The sequence below is a fragment of the Acanthaster planci genome, linkage group LG16 (genome assembly GCF_054643075.1).
Source record: "Acanthaster planci isolate LZ-2023a linkage group LG16, COTS_SCS, whole genome shotgun sequence".
Lineage (NCBI taxonomy): Eukaryota > Metazoa > Echinodermata > Asteroidea > Valvatida > Acanthasteridae > Acanthaster > Acanthaster planci.
Genome location: NC_141792.1, coordinates 12,858,315 through 12,879,920, shown reverse-complemented (window position 1 = coordinate 12,879,920; position 21,606 = coordinate 12,858,315). Strand labels below are relative to the sequence as shown.

Below are 21,606 nucleotides of genomic sequence, written 5' to 3'. Positions count from 1 at the left end.
GTTTACTCTAAACTTGCATGCAAGTGACTTGGCGAAAAAACTTGAGACTCTCTGATGGTAGTGAGAGGGCCTTGACACCTTGCAGTGTTCCTGAGCAGTTTCACTCAAGGGGAGGAGCCTTATTCCTCTCACAGTTTTATTAGCTTTTCTGGCAGGCCAAATAATTCCATCCCTTCCCCATTTCCATCAGATCTATATTAATTATTGACAGAGTACTGGATGAAGTCCCATATTTCCTGTCCTGAATTAGGGTTGCGATACTGCAAATCTCGGTTCATCTCTTGAGAGTTAGTGTGGCAGTCTTTATGGGTGTTGACATCAGCGCCTCTGCAGCTCCTTCCAAACCCCCAGTCCTCATTCTTGCTCTATGCGTACCTCTGCGTACATCCAAAGTGCCTGTAACAAGTAATCAATTTATATTGTGCTTTGAGTCAGTCAGGTGGTTAACATTCAGAGTCTTGTTATTGTTGGACTTTGCATTACCAAAGTGGTAAACGTACATTCACATATGTGGCCCACTCTGTGAAAACGAGTCTTGAGTCGCCAGAGCCACTGTTTGAGTTTTCGTTCGTTTTTGAAAGAGCAAATTGAGTTTTTCGTTTTGATGTATCACTCAATTTGGAATCCTGATGTAAGTGGATACTCCTTGGTGACAGATGCTGTGGGCTCCTATTGGTTTACACTGTGCCAAATTATTCTAAAGGACTCTCCAAAGGGGCTTTGGCGACTGAAGATTCATTTTCACAGAGTGGGTCACATATGTGTTTGATAAAACCTGGTAGATTTTGTGCCCTGTGTTATTTTCTTTGAACAGCTGTTAAAAATCAGTCAACCTGCATGAACGTGAGTTAAATAAAGTCACTCTGCATTCCGAACATGAATAAAAAGGTCTACGTGCACAGTAAGAAAAAAAAATCAAAGCGAATTGCTGAAACACAGGCAGGTGCATGTAGCGCACAATATTCAGTTTCACGTTGGCACGCACCACTCAACCACATGCCAGCCCCTGAAGATTGTTCCCGGAAAAAAAAATTGAAAAAGGAAACATGCAGCATTCTGCCTCTTGCTGGACAATTTAATTAATTGGGCCTGCAGCCCCTTCACCGCAGTGAGTTAAACACGGTATCCCTAGCAAACTACGTTCATCAATATCCTAGTTGTATTGGTTCTCAGTATGCCGTGTTCGTGATCGGACCTTCCTTGCTTCGTTTACACTTCTGACTCCCTTCTTATCTTGGCTCTCCTTTTTTTTTGCCTATTGACCTACTAAGATGCCTCCATATTGCATGCCATTAAGGAATCAGGAATTTTTAGTCTTTGAGAAATATTTCCATTTTGCCCTAGGGAGCCTCCGGATGTTTGCAAGAATTCTTTCTTATTAGGTCATGGCTACATATGTGTGAATGGTTTTTACATGAGGAATTTTTTTTTAAGAATCATTAATATCATCCTTTGAGGATCCTAGTCTGTAGCAAGGTTATGGGTGTCCATGAATAGTGTTCCTTCGTTATTGGCTTCCTGTCACCATTTTAATTGAATTCTTTCTTAATTCATTGTGATAAAACCCAAAACAACTGAACATGTCAAAGAAAACATTTAATGTTCAGGTCTAATGAAAGAGTATTGGGTTTGTTGATGTGTACAATTTGTTCCATCTGCATTGTCTTTGCCCAGTCTACCTACATGTAAGTCCTGGTGAATGTCTATCTCCTACCTTTTCCTTCACTCCTGTCATCTGACCCCCAACCTTGTCTTTTCTCTGACCCCTGACCCGTTCTTTGCACATGAAAATTCCATCCATTCTTTACTTTGTATGCCTCACAGATTAGAAACCTTAGAGAAGAAAATTGTCGTGGACAGCGGAGAGACACCAACTGTTGTCTACGAACTCAAGCACAAAGTAGAACACTTTAAGGAAAAGTTAGAAGTAAGTTATCAGAGTTTCTGTAGGCTTTTAATCATTGTTTTGGTTTTCCTTCTTTGCCCCTTGTATTTGACAAATCCTTCCTAAATCCCTGCAGAAATGTTCTCTTTTTTGATGTTTCTAGTGCAAAGTGGTTGTTGACAGTAATTTACAAACTCTAGGCCAGCTGTGGTTAATATATTTTTGGTAACTTGCTGCACTTAATTTTGTCAGAGACAATGGTGTTTTACTGTAGTCTCTTTTTTCTCTTTGGATCATGCAAACTCAGTAGATGTATAAATAGACAATAAAAACCACCAGGTATTTGAAAGTGCATGACTGTTCATTGTTGTTTTGTCGTGAATTGTTATGACTTATTCCACTTAGAGATTAATGTGCATATTTGAAAAGGGTAAATTTGCCTGATGGTGCCGTGTATGGGGACCGTGCATTATTCATGAAATTGAATGTCTGTGTGCTGGTCTAATGGATTGTAAAGTCAGTAGAAAATGGGCATTCTCCTTATATATGCACTCTCCTGGGAAGCAACAAGTTATTACATTGATGAGCTGACTTACGACAGAGATATTGTCTGCATTTGGATGTGTCATGTGGAATTGTTGTCTTAAAAAATTGATAATGAAGGTGGCACTGATGAATGTCATGTAACAAAATGTTGAAAATGGCAAAACTATCAAACTTGCTTCTAGAACAGATGGACAGAAAAGTAACATAAATCCTGTCAGTCCCAAAAGGTGACTAATTTCCATTCTTAAGGATGTTTTTAAATGGAATCTTTCATAGATATCATAACCAAAGGAAAAAAAAGAAACGAAAATGGTTGGGTACACAAAGCAAGTCACAAGATCTGTTTTTGGATGTTCAGTGACACAGTTCAATGACATAGAGTATGGAATACACCCTCAATAAATCCAACTCCTTTAAGAATGGGTCTCCAGAAAAAAAAAAATTTGAAAAAAACGGGGAAGGGTAAAGAGTGCGAAAAAAAGAAAGTGGGCAAAAATCAGCAATTTGCTTGATAAAACCCCAACATTGACCTCATCAATTTCTTCCCTCTAGTCAGTCTCAGTTGGAGTGTTAGCAATTATTTTTATTTTGTGTCAATTTTTGTTTGGACCAGAGTGTAGAACATTTAAGCTGGATGGGGCTTTTCAAAGAAGTAGTGGCTGAGTCCCAAAGCAGGCTTCCATTCTACAAGCAGAGACTAAGGAAAACAGAGGAAGAACAGAGGAGAGTGTGGGAGAAATTCAACAAAATCAAGTAAGAAATCACCTGGAAAAAAATGGAAACCTGTGATGCTGCGGTGACTGTGTCATGTCACTCCACTGCTGTTGACTTCCTGCTGCAAAGTTGGAAATGACTGGAAGCAAAACTGGCATGCAGCTGGTAGCCATGGTTACAAGTGACCTTGACTGGAATATGGATAAACCCTTGAAGCTAGATTGGGAGATAATCAGTTCCCACATTGCCCTATGATGGCAGTACACATGACCTCACATGACCTGTCACCCAGTATTTACACCACCAGTAAAGAAATTTACATAAGGCCCTTAGTCAACAATGGGACAACATATTGAGTAGAAATTGCTATATTTTCAAACTGAATCATACTAATCTGCACTTTGGTGCACTTTACATTGTGTCAATAGTTGGACAGAGTGAAAACTTGGTCCACTCCATTCTACCCCATTTTGTTCACTGCCAGGGTGGTTTGCAGTGTACTTTTGTTGTCATTGGAGAACTGAATTTATTGAAAAGAGGAAACAAACACACCTTGTGAACAGATATGAAATTGCAAAGATCTGATATTATTGGTGTTTTAACCCCCATAGGAATGTGCAGTTGACAGACGATGTCAGGGAGTATCTACGGAAGCCTACTTTTGACAATTGGCAGTGGGAGGATGCTGAGATGATGGTACTCCTGCAGCAAATGTACATAGATTTAGACTTCACTACTAAATTCAATATTGAGGTATGTATGTGCAAACCATCCTTGTTTGTCCTGTCCAAATGGGGCTCCCTAGGGCACTCCTTTTTTTTTACTCATGCGTATGGGGCTCCCTAGGGCTTTCCTTTTTTTTTGCTCATGCATAGTATCCTGCGGTAATCCCCTGATCATACTGTCTATAATGCTTCCAGGTTCCACAATACGAGCAGCAGCTCCATCGGCCAATCAGAATAGGACAATGGTGGAATGGTTTTGAAATGGGGTCAGCCCGTTGGAGGACAGCAGATGAGAGAACTAAAGTTTTTATGTTTACTCAGACATAGGGTCTAGGTTGAAGTATTTTGGACCTATTACAAGTGGAGGAGGGGGCATTCCCAAGTTGAGAAAGTGCCCCACTTTTACCCCTGCTCCACTTCCACTGACACATTCTTTGCTTCTTTTGCCTTGGCAATGTGGTTATGTCATCATAGGGCCTTATATCAGCTGAAGGAAACGTGGTCCTGCACATGGAATGAGTCTAAGAATCTTCAGACAACATTTCAATATGAGCTTTGACTATAACGACTATTTAGGTCGAAGAAAAAAAAACCACAAGCCCAGCTTTGCCGAGTGGATAGATATTTCAGAATTAAAGTGGATGATCTTGTGTCTTGAAGTCTGCACAGTTTCATTATCACAGACTTCAGAGGGAGAACTGATCATGCAGACAGCTAAGGGGCATTACTCAGAACCTCATGAGGTGGGCGTGGAAAGCTGGCGAACCCCAGGGAGAAAAAAATAAATGCATGATAGAGAGTTAATTTGACAGTTCCATCTGAATAAGTTCACTGTATTTCAAAAAAAAAAAGAGTGGGAAGGGATTGACGTTCAGTAGCAGATGTTTGTGCATGTCTGCCTCAGGAGCAGCGAGTGAAAACAACTCCAATGATTTCCTGTGGACTGCACTGCTCCTGTGACCGTGACTCAGGCTCTCGTCCCTGGAAAGTCCAGCCCCAGAGTCATGAAACAAAGACAAAGAAGGAGAGAAAATTTTGGCTTCTTTCTACCTCTGGAATGGGTGTCTACGTGAATTACCGGGGTTTGCTCTAGGAATGCCTGAGGCCTAGGAACTAAATCAGCACTTGACATATATATCTGCTGGATGCTGAACCCAGCCTGGTTTTTTTTTCAAACCCAAATTTTGGCACAACCTCCTTTTTGCGAGTCACTTAGGCAAAAGGAGTTTTGCCCGCAGTGAAAGATCAGAATCGCATTTAATAAGATTGCTTGTCGTCTGGGAATTCTTTCGGTTGAAGTGTCTTCAATTTGAAACTCCGTTATCTCTGTGCTTTCAAGAATGCCTGTTTCCAGCAACCTCAGGCTCCTGGAGAAGTATTTCATCTAAGTGGAAAGTGTTATTTTATGAGAAGTTGCCATTTTGATTAAAAAAAAGAGAAACATCAACCTTTTTGAAAGCTGACATGCATTGCCAAGTTTTGCGTTCATTTTTATGCTAGCAGAACCTACATGATCAAGTCAGAAACTCCTATTCAATTATGTAATTCCCCCTTCCAATCAACCACCATCATTCTTAGCAAAAATTGGAGTACATAAATGTACTGAATGAAAAGCCTTTCCCATATTTCTCCAGTAACACATTTCTCCCTCATTTTTCCCTTTTGTTCAGATGCCAGTATTACAAAACTTCCTCTTTGAGGTCTTCAGACACTATAACCACGTACCATTCCACAATTTCAAGCACTGCTTCTGTGTCTCACAAATGGTAAGATTTGATTAAATCAGATTTGATTTGATAATGAGAACCCCGGCCCCCTCTTAACGACACCTCCTCTGGAGGATCCTGGTGTGACCTTGTCCTAGTCCACCTGCTCACCGCCATGGCCAGTGTTATAGTCAGGACTATTTTCAGATTTTTCAAGACCTTATTTTTGGTCATTTTTTTTTCTTGTTCCTGTGGAAACCCTAAGGCTTCATTCATTCCTTCCCTCGAACTCAAAACAGCTTTGATTCAGTATATAATTCTGAGAGATGTAATCAGTCAAATAATGACGCTGTGCAGTATAATTATTAGGTCAAAGAATAGTGATGGGCATATTTCTGAATAAACATTCAACATGAAATATACATTTACCTGGTGAAATCCTACCCAGACCATTTCCTGACCCTGTCAGTACCCATTCAAGATTGCTTTTCAATTTTAAATATTGAAGTTTAACATCCTTAAACTTTAAACAATTCTATCTGCGCTTTCCTCGTCTATGTTGGACTTGATTGAGATCTGATACTTAGTTGTGTGAAGTCTTGGAACAAGACTAGTCATTATGTTGCTTTGAACTCGGCAAGATACCCTTTTGCTTGTCAAATAATGTGGTTACCAGACAAAGTGCCATCTGTGATTGGTTAGCGGCTTAGTAACGTTTAGCATACAAATTTTTACCAAGCAAAAATTTAAAAGCAAAATCATGGTCTATTTCTCATTGAAGTTCCTCAAATTTACTTACCTGAAGACGCAGATACATATTACTTACACAGAAATTAGCTAGTTAATTCTAATCAATGAGAACCTAATATACATGTACATCTTCACTTGTACTTGCAAGAACTGTTTTACTAAATACGAAAAAATGACTGATGTGGTTTGAGATGCCTGTGAAAGATCTTCAAAGCAACTGCAATTTTTTTTCCCTCCGTAGAGTCAGAAGAAAATTGCTTCTGTAGAAATCGTCTACAGCTGTCCACAAACGCCACGTGAACCCAAGTAATGAAATTTTCACGAGCCCTAATAATCAATTGCATTCCCAGCCACATCCTGAATAAACAGTGGGAAAATGGATTTTGTCTCGGGAAAAAAAAAGAGTAAAATAAACAGAAAAGCCTCTGTGTGGGTTTTTCTTTTGGTACTGAACTCTTAGATTTCCATCATTTGTCCTCAAAATGCTACAGTGATAAAAGTGTTTTTAAATGCGAGGCAACTATTAGATGGCCATCAATTGGTCAATTATTTATTCTTGGCCGGGACTGGGGACGTGTTTGAAGGAGTCGGACCAAGTGTTCTCTGTCTTGTGCAGTTCTCTGAAAAAATTCCCTGCAAAAATGCATAAATCATGGGCACTGGAGAGCTCTCTTGACAGATGAAGTATTAGGGGGGAATATCCGAGGCAAACTGTATGCTTCTATCAGCTATTAAACTATGCCGCTGTTTGCCTGCATCATTTCATTTTCCTCCTCATGGAAAAAAAAAGGTTACGGATGCGCAGACATTATATATATTTTTATATAGCTTTGTCCTTTTTTCAGCTTGTACATCATGTCAAAATTCAGGTACTCTGAGGAGATCGATGGTTATGTGAAATGGACAAAGTTCAATTCTTGTTGGGGAGGGATTTCAGACATTTCAGGTGGCTTTTCTGAGAAGGAACGACAATGTTTTGAATCCCTTCAAGCTAGGTCGGATGGTTTCATCCTGTCTTTTGATAATGGGTTTCAGTTCTGATTGCTCTGTCAATTTGCGATGATATTTCGGGAGGTCATATATCCTGGTCCATTAATGTTTGCCAGACTCACATTAAACATAATGCTGTTTGGAGTTCCAGTGGTCTTGGAAATGGTTGGTGAAAATGTCAGATGTTGTTGTATCCTCATCGCTGTTCCCTCTTTGTGCTGAGTTCTTCCTTACTATTTGATCGCCTGTAGAGAGAAGAAAGTCACCTGCTTGTTGTTCAGAATATTCATGAAGATTTGCAGATTCCTGTGTAGTCATTTTCTGACAATACATGTACCTGAAATCTCATGTCTACATGTTGTTAAAGTGCTGAGGAAAAGGCTTCAAACATTTCGACATCTGGGGTTTTGGAGGTAGATTGGCCACCCAGAAACCAGTATACAATGGATTTATCTCCTGAAAATCAACAATCAACAATCCACAACCAACTGGGCCAATTTCGGAAACACGCAAGGTCAAATTGTGTGTTTGTGTTGGGTTGATGACGTCATGGGGAGAAAGGCACAACGGGCATGCTTAAAGCATGCATGTAGATACATGTACATATAAACTGGCATTGTTCCAGCCCAAATGCATCAAAACAAGGAGTTTTGATGATGTGTAGAAAATGCACAGTATATATACATTAGTCTTTAAGGTGTAAAAACCTAAAATCTTATTCTTAGCTGGTCAAAAGAATTGGGAGATTTGTTCTGAAATGGAGTACGAGACACTGAAGGTGAAGAGGAGCATATTTTTTGTGGCGTGCTTGTGAGAGAGCACTTGTGTTCACATGCAGTTTGGTAACAGACTATTCATAGAATAACACGGTCAGCATAGGGTCAGTATCCAGACTTGAATCTTGGGCTGAATCAGGGGCTATCTTGTAATACGTGCGCACATGTGAGGCTTCTAGAAAAAGACAACAACCCCCATGCGGGTGTCTTTATTGCCGAGTCTACACTTTTCAATGTGTCGAAGAAAACGAGATAAACACACACAGGATTCTTCTCGTGAAAGTGAGTGGATTCAATTCCTATGAAAGTAATTATTTACTCGTCGATGAATGAGGATGACGGCAAGCAGCCTGGCAGTGTTGTGGGGATACTTTGGCGGTCCAAAACCTGGCGGTGGTCCAGCAGCACAGCACCGCCCTCACTGGCAGATACAACACGAGCAGACGGCAAGGCCTATGCATCACATTTCTCACTTCGGAGTGCTTTTGCAGACACTGGATGTTGTTGAAGCAGTCCTCAAAAATCCTTGGCATATTATTTTTGTCTGCAACAACCAAAGATGTTTAAAATCTACCATTAATGCACTGTCCAGGAAATGATCGATTCAACACGTTATTGCACGGAAACATTGAGACCAAGTCTCAGTGGACGAGATTCCTGTCTGAAACTACAAACTACGCTAGACCTGGGTATGTTTATTTTATGACAAAAACAGAACAAATCATGCATTTAAACTTGATGGATGGACCAATCAACATAGTGGACTAGCATCATGCAAGAACATTGCATTTTGAGCATGCCTCTACTATAAGACTAGCCTGAAAGATGCACACTGTTTATAACCGTATCTCTCATATGACATTTTTGGGGTCACCGGCATAATCATTAATACATAATGAGTGTTTCTAAACTCCACAAAAAAGGGACTCGCGGAAGCCCATTTTTTTGACATTTTTTCAGCCATAAATGGAAAAAGTGTTCAATTTTTTCATGTTAATTTCGAAAGATTGTCCTGCCACCTATTGTTTAAAGATTATAATTGGGGAAGGAAGGTTTTCATAGGATATTTGTATGATCAGGGACAAGCAGAGCCTTACCTCAAGATGGGACATGTCATGTAATTTTGTCTTTAGCACCAAAACTGTCCTTAGTTACGCTACTTCAATATATTAAATTTTACAGGAGATGCTTACGAGAGTTAGGAATAGACAAATTTAAATAACCTGCAACAATTTGGAGGAGGGGGTCGTTGTTATCGGTTTTGTGGTTTCTCCCACCCCAGATATTCCTCTGTCATGAATATGTTGGTAAGTGTAAGTGAGACATTGTTGCTGAGTTGATAAGTCGGTAGATACATGTAGCTTGCTTAAAATCCGTAAATCCTCTCGGGCAAGATGTGGAGCAGTCTTTGGTTGAACTTGGATGTTTTTCCATGTTACTTGTCTGGATATCATTTGTTCTAGCAGTGTCTTTCTCCACCTACACATTCATCTGATACTGTTCTGCAGTCTCCAAAGTACCTTACCGTCCATCATCTAGCTGACTACAAAATCATTTTCACCGGGTCAGACTCAAATGCCACTCCATATCCAATACAGTGAACTCGTTCCCGAATGCTGGACCCAAGTTGCAACGCCCCCATCATGATGTCATCAGTGGGGGTATTCTCCACAGTAGCCATGGCAACAGCTCCTCACTAGGAACTTCAGCCGCGAGGCAACTTTATACAGAACATGCCGTGTTCCCCAGTCCAGCTAGCTCCGTCCATTAAACCCATCTCCCCAGAGTGCCAGGATGGAGGGGGCTAACAAAGCAAGCCTTGCTGTATAATTTTGCCATTTTGGAGTGCTTTTGCCTGATCTGAGTTGTTTTCCATTGCCTACGCTTATTGAAAGAGTTGCATAGAACATACATGTACACGTAGGTTTGAAGATGCCTGCTCCTACATACGTAGATGTGTACAAGCTGAAAATGAGGAGATTCGTGCCCTGGAGACAAGTCAGACCACCAAGGAATCAACATGCATCCTCATGACTGTCTCCTCCTTCCCAGGGAAATTCAACTGAAATGGGGGTTTAATCAGCACCGAGGGTGGATAACCCTGTCACATAAGCAAGAAGTATCCGGGAACCCCTTTATGCATGCCGTATTGACACTCCATCCATACGCATTCTTTGCAGTGCAACCACCTCTCCTCCCTCCCATTTTCAAAGCGCTGTCTGCCCCTCCTCTTGACTTGCTAACTGTTGATCTTTGAACCAGACCATTCTACGTATCATAAGGCCCAGCGTAACAATTATTGAAAGGACCCTCATGGGGATTATGAGCTGGAAAAAGAGGTGTAAGAAATTTTACAAAATTGGCAGGAACATGCTTGAGACACTATATTTTGCCATGAAATCATGCACTGTCAGGCAGGACAGGGTCATTAGGCCAGCTGATGCAATACAAGTTGTGGGAAAGAATTCCCCAAATATCCTGCAACATGTACAATGAATCATGTGTAATTCCTAGCTTTGTAGTGTAGACGATTCCGACGACTTTAATTAGAAGCCATTACTGTGGAGCCATCCGATCCGTTGTGCATGCAGGTGGTTCCTTTGCATTACATTTCTCTTGGACCAATTTCACTTGGTAAAATGCACATGCATGCTCAAGTTAAGAACCGTGTTTGAGTGTGATGGCCCTGCAAGAATGGCGTCTTCTTGGATTTGTCTATACAACTTGATTCAGATCGGTGGTGAAAAGAATTCTTTTATAACGTAATGGATTATTGTATATTTGGCGTGAAATTTCACTTAAATCTGTGAGCAACTTTTTATTTGCAGAGTCACAGGTCAAAGAGTTTACAAAATGTCACAGTATTGATATAATACACACGTCACGTTTATGTAACACCGTGGCCATTTCAATCCACTGTCTTGTTGCTTGTGCTGTGATTTCAGTATACTCTGTTAAGCAGAAAATATAAGAAGCCAATAGTAGGTGATTTCACACTGGACACTATACTCTCCACTTGGACTCATTTCGCCTGCACCTAGGATATGATTAACCAGACTTTAAGACTTGGAATTCTGCCAAGCTTGAGCCTTCGTCAATTCTCAGTTCTAGTCGGAGTCATGTCTAATTGTTAGATTCTTTCTTTCCCTGCTTGGGTTGTTGTGTCACCCACAAGGCAACCGTCCTCTTCAATGCTAATTAAAAAGGCTTCCCTCCATTCCCACAATTAGCATGGTAATTACATTTTAAAAGTAATTAATATACGCGTGTAGCTATATGAACAGCTAATCAAAATAAGTATTAATTAAAGTGTCAATATTTATTAGTAATGATAAAAAGGTCTACATGTACATGTATCTAGGCCTGGGGCCAGTTTCATGGAGCTTGTTAAGAACAAAATTTGCTCAAGCATGAAAAAACCCTGCTCAAAAAACAAAGGTTACCAGCTCAAACTCTATCTGATTGTCACGCTAACCAAAAGACAGCTAAATACGGTCCCAAAACAATATACATGTACATCACATGGAGTTTTGGTTGGTTACCTGATTTATCAAGCAAGCTGAGGTTTTCTTGCGCTTAAGAAAATTTTGTGGTTAAGCAGCTCTATGAAATTAGCCTCTGGATACCAGATTATAATTTTGAAATAAAGCCAGATATATACAAAAGTGTCATCAGATCCCTTGTGTTGATATTGCCTGAGAAAGCTAGTTTAGATATAAAGGATGCTTTCATCTTGATTTATCTTGTTATGTTCTATGTGCAGCATTGATTCATTTCACTGCTTTTCAATCTCATGCTAGAAACCAACCTCTAGGATCTTCCTTGTGCCGTGTGGACAAAATTTATAAGCAACAGTAATGGGGTAGAAAGTAGATTCATCATGGGATCATGAATGTTTGTTCACAATGCCAGACAGATTGAATCAATTTTCAGGGATGGCTTAACATAATTGAAAGCAGTTGCATCAAATGGAAATGGACTGGCAAATCAAAAAAAAGTCTGAAAGCTGAGGCTTCTGAGCTACGCACAGACAGAATTATCTATCCAAAAGGAAAAGCAAAAGGGCTGAAGATTCCCAAACCTTTTCTTATTTTTCACCCAATCGAAAAATGGATTGAGTCTGATCATCAAGTCAATTGTGAAACATAAGCTATCTTTCCTTCCTTGTTTTTTAAAAAAATATTTCCCTTGGATATTCTGACAGTTTGGGTGCTAGTTCTTCAGCGTTCAGCATCAACATTTATTAGAACCTCTAGGGACTTGCCTGAACCATGATCGGCTCCTTAAGTTTCACCGGGGATGTGGCTATTTTGCAGGCATCTTGTTTTTCCATCTTCCATAGTCTGGAATTATTGATGAGCTGTGAGTGAATCCTGGAATCTTAAAGACTGGGTATCGTGTTCCTGATACTCTGTCTTGAAGCTACCACATTTTTTCAAAGTTTTTTTTTTCTTGAGTGACGGTGTTTTTCCTGGTAGAGTACTTTCTCTTTATTTCATTTTGCCGGAATGAGAGTGATTTCCAGCAGTTCTGAGGGTATTTTTGCACGCCACTTTTCAGATTATGACAGCTTGAATAATTTTCTGTGGTGTATTAAGTACTTACCAGTTTGTTTGTGGTCATAAATGTCTTTGACCTTCAAACATCCAACCCTAGGACCTAAATAGTTAGACCCAACTTCAGTCCCTAATTTAAGCCTTACCAATTGACATCTCGTCTATCAACTCCTCCAAGGTTAAATTAGTTGTCTCTTCAATGCATCATGGTCTTCAAATCCCATGATATACTAGCAGGCCCATTTGCTGTAACCATGGAGATGATGCACTTACAAAATAAGTATCCATTATGTATGATGTATAGAGAAATAGGACTAAATTTAATTATTGTTGGAGCTTTCACCAGTTTAAAAGATAACTGCATCTTAAAATCAAATAATGTTTGAGTCAAGGATTTTGAGTCTGTGTTGTCTTAAGGTCTGAGTCTGTGAAATGTGAGTCACCACACATATCATCTTGAATCTGCTTTCAATAAAAGCAACATGTCATCGTAAAGTCACTCCTCTCTGCTCTCTTATTTTACCTCGTAATTTTTCTCCCACATCGCCGAAGGAAAACAATTCTTTGGAGATAAGTTTTTCATCTTGTTGTGTGACGGGAGTAAATAGTTCCTTCTATTTTGGAAAAAAAACTCTTGCAGGAGATGAATATGTACTGCTTAGTTTGTTTTTCTGTGCACAGTTCCAAGTTGATTCCAAGTTGATTTTTATGCATAAGTTAATCACTCTTTGACTAGCCATTAAACCAATACACCTTGCCTTCCATTGTTGGCTTTTTTTTTCTCCCGTCCAATGCAAGAACAGAATGAGATTGATGTAGGTGTTATTCTGGGGAAAGTGGTTGATTTTCAGTTGTAGGGAAGCACTTTATGGGGTTGCAAATATTTAGTGATGTCAGGAACTGAGTGGGCATGATATGCAACTGAATGAACAATCACTAGCCAATTTTTTTATTGTCTTCCAATTCATTGGGAGCAGGTGTATTTGTCTGGGAGATCTATGTCCCTAATTAACTGATATTAATGTAAATTATTGGTGTAAGTGGGCAATGTAATGGACGTTTTGTCACTAGTGATTCAATTATATAGCAAAATTGCATTATTTGTCATGCTGAGGTGGTCCAGATTGCCTCAGCATTTTGCTTGGAATCTACAATGTAACTCAAAACCTGATGTATCGTAGAGTACCAGGTGTTCTTTGTGTAAAAGCAAAATCTATTTGTGACATTTTCTTGTTTCACAAAATGCGTTGCCTCGACATGCGGAAATGCTTAAATCCTTTGTCTCTGGCGTCGTATTTGAATAGGAATCCTGGTTTTTTGTGGGCTCAATTGTAGAGAAAATGACAGACCAGACCCCTCAATCCATAATTTTTTTTTTAAATCAAGATTAACCGTAGCATTGTTGATTGTTAGTTCGCAAGTGTCAATCTTTTTTGTGCTCAAATGCTTTTATCTGTTTTACTGATTTTTTTGTGAGTAGGTGGTTGGTGCAAACCATTTAGGGAATCAAATATTGTACATTTTATCCGTCCGCTTTTGAAATGTCAGAAGTCTATCCTAATGGAAAGCCAGCAAAGCCATTTTGATGTCCACAGAGAGTTGGAAAAAGTTGGGGAAAAAAAATTGCCCTTCTTTGTTTTTTTCTTCACTCTCTCCAATTGAGGTGTTTTTGATAAACAGTTGATTCTTTCTGTTCGTCTGATTCACTGACTTGATTAGTTTGGAGAAACAGGAATCAGAAATTTGAACAGACAAAATGAAAGTGAGACTTTCATAAGTAGTCAGGTGCGTCTTGCCCTTTCCTGTATATTGGTTTGTAAAATGGAGCAAATAACTAGACCTGAATTGCTTGAAGCGTATTAAAAAAAATTTGGAAAACAAAACTAATCACTGTCTGTACCAGGTCTCTTTAAAGTTTGCCGTCAGTTTCAGCAAGTAATTACCAAAATGGGAGCAAGAAACGGGGTCTGGGAACAGATGGGCATGTTAGCATTGATTATGTGCCAGAGCTGTTTGCCTAAAAGGTGTTAGATATCGCAGTGTTTGGAGATTAGCCTGGATTAGGTTTCTGCCCGTGCTCAGTCCCCCCACCCTTTCAGTTGTGGGAGATATTGTGCCACTGTCGCAAAACCTCAATATCAAGGGATGGAGCAGCTTAACCAACTTTTTGTCCACCTCAATGAACTCATCAACTTGAAAGGACGATTTCACGGGGGAGAAATGAGAGGTCAGTTTCAAAATGAGTCTTTGCCGATCGATACTAAGCTCACAGGCCCATTGCCTGACTAGAGACTGGGGGGGGGGGTTCGTCAAACCCTAAAGTGGAACTTTTGGCTCTGTGAACACGTATTTTTATACAAAGGCCTATCATAATGTGTTATGGTACAAGTTGCATGTTTGTCAGGAACTGATGGATGCATGTAAGACTTGTATACTTCTTTAGTTTTCAAAATTCACTCCGTGTTGTAAACTGGCCTTGTACATAGTTGCTCTTCACCTAACACCCTGAATCAGATGCTGGGTAACGAGCAAATGGTATAAACATTGTTATCAAAAATCTCGGAAAATTCCACAATGAATTTCAGAAGTTCTATAAAGTTGATAAATTCACTTACCTAACTAAAAATTGAAAAAAAAAATATTTGGGGGTGCAATATTTTAGGGGTTCATTTTGCACTTCTGAAAGAAAAATCAGAAAATCGGCCCAAATAAAATTTCCTCTTAACTTTGTAGAAGGTATGTGAAATTGACATTTATGAATCAGAATATTTGGGGTTTAATCTACATGTGTGCATTATAGTGACTTGTAGAGGAGGGAACTCCAGTACAAGATAACTGCACACTCATACAAGGGGCCTCCATTGATGGTAGACATCACAGTGCCTGTGATGAATGCAGCATTGTGACCTCAGATCAAATATTAGTGCTGCTGATTCATGAACGTTGAACAAATTTCAGCCAAAGCAGCTCGTTGAACTGGCCGCAATCTGCCTCAAGCAAAAGTACCCCCTCATTGGTTGAAAAGAGTCACGTTGGTTGGAAGTATTAATTTTGTTGCTGCCACGCGACCGTAACACATGCATTTCCTAGTTGTTCTTGAACCAGCAAAGTTCAGTTCCGACCAAAGAAGCTTCTGTTGCTAAGAAAATAGCGCCCTCTATTGGTCCAGCTCGAGGCCCATACCAATTCTTGCCCGGCATTTTGTACTGCCAATTAATTCTAATTCTAACAGAACAACTCTCTGCCTGCTTTTGTCTTTATCTCTGTTTGTAGATGTATGGCATGAACTGGCTCGCTGACCTGTGTCATTTAGTGGGAGAGCTTGAAGTGCTTATCATGGTGACGTCTGCAATCTGCCACGATTTAGACCATCCAGGATACAATAACGCTTATCAGGTAAAAAAAATTGACCAATCCATTAAGCCCCACCCCATTGTTTTCTGACCAATCACAGATTCGAGACACTTAAGTCTGACATGCACGCGAACGTATGACGTGCGCGACTGGAACCTGAAGTGTGGCATTGGAGAAGAGCATGTACTAAGTGCCCACGTGTGCAGTGGACGAGGCTTACTGGATCGATTTATTGTCAGAAAGTTTTCTTTTTGTCTTTCCATCCTGCTCATGTGCAAAAAATTGACGTCAGTCTGGGAAGTTAGTGTCGGTAATGTTGATCAAAGTTCATCAGGTACTTTGAATGAAATTTGAAATCAATCTATTATTATTCCTGGCCGGCAGGCTTCTACGACTGCAAACACTGAGAAAAAGGAGGGTTTTTCTGAATTCATTGACTTCTTGTATAGGAGTCTTAGATTCGTCAAGTACAGTTTTGGGTCTTCAGAATCGAGGGATATGTTTTCCAACTAAGGGCTAATACATGTAGGAAAACCTCCAATTAATCCAATGATACCCTTGTTTTGGGCCTTGTAGTAGAACTTATATCACCCCTTAAACCTTAAGACACACCTTGTTTAGGAGACATTTATTGCCTGCAAAACATGAAGTTAATCTCAGTAATAAAATGTTCAGTTGAGACAGAGTTGAATTGATATCTGAGAAGATTTTGTCGAGAAATTACCACTTTGCTTGCAATGTTTCTTTTGAGACGGTCATAGACATCTCCAAATCGAATTCCCGAAGCCAATCTGACGAGAGAAATCCCCAGCATGTCAAAATCTAACCACAGCTTTTTCCAGGAACTCAGAAGCATGTAGACAGTATTGATTTTCATCACCACAAGATTCCCTACGATTGGCATCAACCACCTTACTGAGCCACACAGTTCATTCTCTCTCGTCTGGATTAGCCGTTTGCCTCTGACGGTGTTTATCTTTATGTCCGATCTTTTGTTAACCGTCTCCCATATGCCAAGTTGAAACTGCCAGGCAGAAGGAATATTAAAGTGGTTACTGCCCTCACTTAAAGGAATAGGAGTACAATACTCAAAATGGTCTCTCTTGGCTGTTCAGACAGTTTTTCATCTCACTTCCTGATCTGTTTGCAGAATACTTAGACTGAGTTGGACTGTCCAGTTGATGATTGAGAATGTCTGTGTAGTGTTCATATTTATCATATATATTACCCTCTGTCAAAGAACATTTATCATGTCAAAATCAGAGGTTGACAGTTAAGCCAGTATTAAGAAAGAGGCTTTCTTGCCAAACGTAACATTTGAGAGATTGCTTGAAGATGGTCAAAAAATCTCCAGTCAATCAACTTTCTGTGGAAATATGGCCACTTTTCCCATGCTATTAAAGGGGAATATCAGGCCGAATTTTTCTTTCAACTGTCATGAAGAGCATTTATCAGAGAATATAAATTTCCTGATTTATACTTAAGCCCCCTGCCGAGTAATTACATAATAAAACAAAGCGTTCTCTTTTTACATGCTCATGAGCTCAGCCATATTGTTCAAAATTTGTGCCACATCTGGAATTTTTTAATGTCACATCAACACTTGTAGAACACACAATGTAATGTAGCGGTCGTGTACCCATAAGATTGCTATGGCGTTATGCATTATTGTTGTGGTACCAGCCTAAACATGTACATCAGCTGATTACGCACAGTGTACACTCACTTTTTCACGTACTTACTGTGTTCAGAAAAAATCCTTCGTAACGACGCTGTATGTGTTTTCTGAAAGAAAAAATTGTCGGCCCCACGTCAGGTTTCAGTTTCTTTACTCTAGATGTGTAACCCAGGAGGTCTGCCTGCCGATTTTCTTGGAAGGAGTCCCACTTGAAGTGGTCTTCACAGACTATGAACGCCTTGCTCAGTTCGAATAATTTAAAGTTGAATTGGGTATTTCTAATGTTGTGAAGCAATTTCTTGCAAATCTCTGGGCATTTCTTTGGATCCGGAATTACAAAAATACTCTGATTGTTTCCAGGGATTGGCTTATTGAAGCATCCAAATGACAAGTTGGCATTTTTTCACTTTCCGGAAACCTTTCACGCCTTTCCACGCGGCATGCATGTACAATAGTCAGGTCACGATTGGTGGTTCTTTGATTTTAGATATAATAGCAAGGGTGCAAGTCAGGGACCCAAGCTGTGTTCACTTGACGGTACTGAGCAGGCAATTGTGTGCAGCATGTGAAGGTTTAGACACCACATCATAATCCATGGATGTTGGACAACTTTGCGAAAACATGGCTGTGTTACACACATTAGATGTGCCGGGTAAAATTATAGCACAAAACGGCATTGTAAAACCTAAACATTTTAACATACTGATGGCAAAGTGTTGGATGGAGTTTCCTTTTACAGAAAACTTGTCCTATATCGTTCCAGGTGAATGCAAGAACAGAGCTCGCACTCAGGTATAATGACATCTCTCCTCTTGAAAATCACCACTGTTCAGTAGCATTTCAAATTTTGGAAAAGGTGAGTCCTCAAAGGAATCATTTTCTTTCTGTTATTTTTAATTATTGTACTTTCTCGTCCACACGTTATTTGTGGGAAGAGCATCCAGTCTGTTTAGCAACTTGTAAGAGAACATTTTGCAGGGATATGATTTTTTTAAGAAAATTTTGCGTGCAACGCCGTGCCTTGGAAAACTTTCAAGATTGGGCATACAAAGTCTGATCCATCCTCATTCACAGTGCCATCTTGGTAGGGATGTAGTCTCCACTGGCCACGCCATTCTACTTTCGGGGGGAGGGGACTGCCACCACTGCATCCAGCCTCTGTACAGTATCTTCATCTTAGGAGGGTTTTGGTCTCCGCAGTGGTCACATCTCTCCCCAGAGCCTCCTTTGTAGGGGTGTGGCCTCTGCAGTGCTTATGAATCCATAAAGCATCAAGTATTGGGGGGGGGGATTTAATGCAGTATATCTGACCATATGTGGTTCTCGGTGCTCCTCAGAAATTTGTGGTTACCGTCTCTTTTTATACAACGACATGAGCGCATCTTTCTCCTCTCTCTCTCGCAGCCTCATTGCAACATCTTCAAGAACATGGGCCACGAGAGATACAAACGGGTACGAGAAGGCATGATCAGCTGCATCCTAGCCACAGACATGGCCAAACATAATGAGATCCTCAACAAGTTTAAGGCCGTGGTGCCAGAGTTTGATTACTCCAATAAGGAACACTTGAACCTGGTAAGCTCTAATGCAACATAATGTAATCAGTTTCTGTCAAATTCATTTCAGCTAAGTACTGTCCATGCCCCCATATTTTGATTGCACATTGCCCTCATTAAGTTTAAACAATGCATAACCCTATTCAGGGCTTATTGCGGACTGGTCAATCACAGAACTTTACTGATAGAAGGTTACCAGTTAGATCTTGTGTAGTGTTTGCCATGCATGACTGGTTCCCAGATGATTTTAACCTAGTTCAAAATGTGACTGCATGATCATTTTCTGTACAGCTTTTGCCTCAAACTTCTCTTACTTCTGAAATTGATATCTGCAATTTTGGTGGTTGTCAGGCCTCTCCAGATTCATCACAGAAATTGCCGTCTAGTCCTGGGGCTAATTTCGGATATATTTCATGATTTAAACTGTCAACACTCATTTGTCTCGGTTCACGTGATAGGCCATGTTCAAAAGTTGTGGCTATGGCTTCAGATGACATTTGAATCTATGGAGAGCCACAGGGTAGCGGCTGAAACCACTTTCCATAAGTGTGTGCATTATTCATGGCAATAGCCAGATGATTTGGACGTGGTCGTACACATGAAGAGAGGTTTTGGAAGACACATTTGCAAAGGACACTTAGAACAAAACACCCAAAGCAGCCACGTCTCAAACGGAGAGTGCCTACTCAATTTAATTTCCTGCGGACCTTTATGGTTTGGATACGATGGCCTCAGCTGTTCAATTTACTAAGTGGTCGGCCGAGGCTCTTGGCACAACCAAAAACCAAGCGGCTGTGTCTTTGTTTGAACCTTTGGGTCAGGGGGTTTTAATTGCGCTGCATTAAAGGGACGAGCCACTCTCCAAGATTTGTTGGAGGTTTTAGAAAGCTCCTTCTGAGACAGGCGTGTAGCTGTTTTTGTTACTCTGGGCTTGTTGCCGATGACTGTGAATCACAAAGCCAAATTTGATTAAATGCAAATTTTTTAAATAACTAATCAGTGGATTTTTCTTTGCTCGTTCAGTTTAAAAAGGAAGTTGTTTAAAAGTCAGAGAAACTTGAATCTTACTGGAGGAGTGAACACTCGGCCATTTCACAACTTGCCCAATTTCATACTCATAAAAGATGTCTTTGGTCACAACCCCTATTCCAATATTTAACTCTGGAAATTGGTTGTGGCTTTACTTGACAGTTACTCCAACCTTCATCAACTTAACAATGTTGTCCATTTTACCGCCTTCTTGTAGTTAATGCAGATCTGTATTAAGGTTGCTGACATCTCCAATGAGGCCCGACCCATGGATGTATCTGATCCCTGGATCGACTGCTTACTTCAAGAGTTCTTTAATCAGGTACAAAACGGTAAAATATCTCGGAGACTTGTAGTTTTGTTTCTGCAGTCCTTTCATTATCAGTTTTAGTCTGTATACCAGACTGTGCATTTTGGAGGGCTTAACTTTCTTCATATCCTCTTGAGAAAGGACTCATCAGAGAAATATTGATGAAGTCAATGTTTGGGGTAAAAAAACTGCTGAAATTAAGGGGGGAGCAAGACAGCTGGGTTGGTTGGTGAGTAGACATGTTTTATTAGCTAGAGGGCGCTAAACACTAATCAGATCATTCCTCTAGATTTTATGAAACGATATCCGTTCAAGTATGAAACAATTTCTATTTCCACTGTAAATACTATGTCATCTTAAATGAGGGTAAGCTTTGATCAGTGTTGACACTGCTTTCCATGGAGGCCTTCACATTTACAACGTAAACTTACAAGCTTACAAGGGCTCTCGGGAAGCCACCAAACAGCCTACATCTGTAAATAGGAGAGAGTGAGAAGTAGTTGCAGTTTAAAGAGGTGGGAGGAAAACCCCAGAAGAATATTCTGGATAAAACCCATAGAATCAGGTAAGGACTGAAAACCCAATCCACATGTGGACTGAGCTGGGAATCGAACGCTGACTGCAGAGGTGGAAGGCGAGGAAAGAACCACTACACCAACCTGACTCCCCAAATGCTACACACCATCCATCCACAAACATGGCTTGGCTTATATCCTGTCATTTCTTCCATACCACCACAGAGCGATGTTGAAAAGCTTGAAGGCTTACCAGTGGCACCCTTCATGGACCGAGAGAAGGTGACCAAGCCCTCGTCACAAACCGGTTTCATCCGATTTGTGCTGCTTCCCCTCTTTGAAGCCCTTGGGGTGTTACTTCCCAAATTGGAGGTAGGTGGAACCGACAAATATGAAGCATTAGAGTTCTGTATGTATCCTTCCAACAAGGTATACTTCAAAACTTACCCTCCTTGAAACATATTCCATCTGCAGTTTTCTATTTAATTGTTACCTCTGTCATCCCAAACCCATCAA

The 21,606-nt window shown here is 40.3% G+C and overlaps 1 protein-coding gene across 2 annotated transcripts in view; it reads left to right on the top strand.

Moving 5' to 3' along the window:
• Positions 1 to 21,606, top strand: part of LOC110978973 (high affinity cGMP-specific 3',5'-cyclic phosphodiesterase 9A-like) — an 87,244-nt gene that overhangs the window by 58,057 nt on the left and 7,581 nt on the right. For both annotated transcript variants that reach the window (XM_022234371.2, XM_022234370.2), the window contains exons 4-12: positions 1,825 to 1,927; positions 3,045 to 3,184; positions 3,757 to 3,898; positions 5,541 to 5,636; positions 15,922 to 16,044; positions 18,444 to 18,536; positions 19,085 to 19,255; positions 20,483 to 20,587; positions 21,316 to 21,462. In XM_022234371.2, the coding sequence (XP_022090063.1) occupies positions 1,825 to 1,927; positions 3,045 to 3,184; positions 3,757 to 3,898; positions 5,541 to 5,636; positions 15,922 to 16,044; positions 18,444 to 18,536; positions 19,085 to 19,255; positions 20,483 to 20,587; positions 21,316 to 21,462 (1,120 nt within the window). The remainder of the gene's footprint in view (positions 1 to 1,824; positions 1,928 to 3,044; positions 3,185 to 3,756; positions 3,899 to 5,540; positions 5,637 to 15,921; positions 16,045 to 18,443; positions 18,537 to 19,084; positions 19,256 to 20,482; positions 20,588 to 21,315; positions 21,463 to 21,606) is intronic.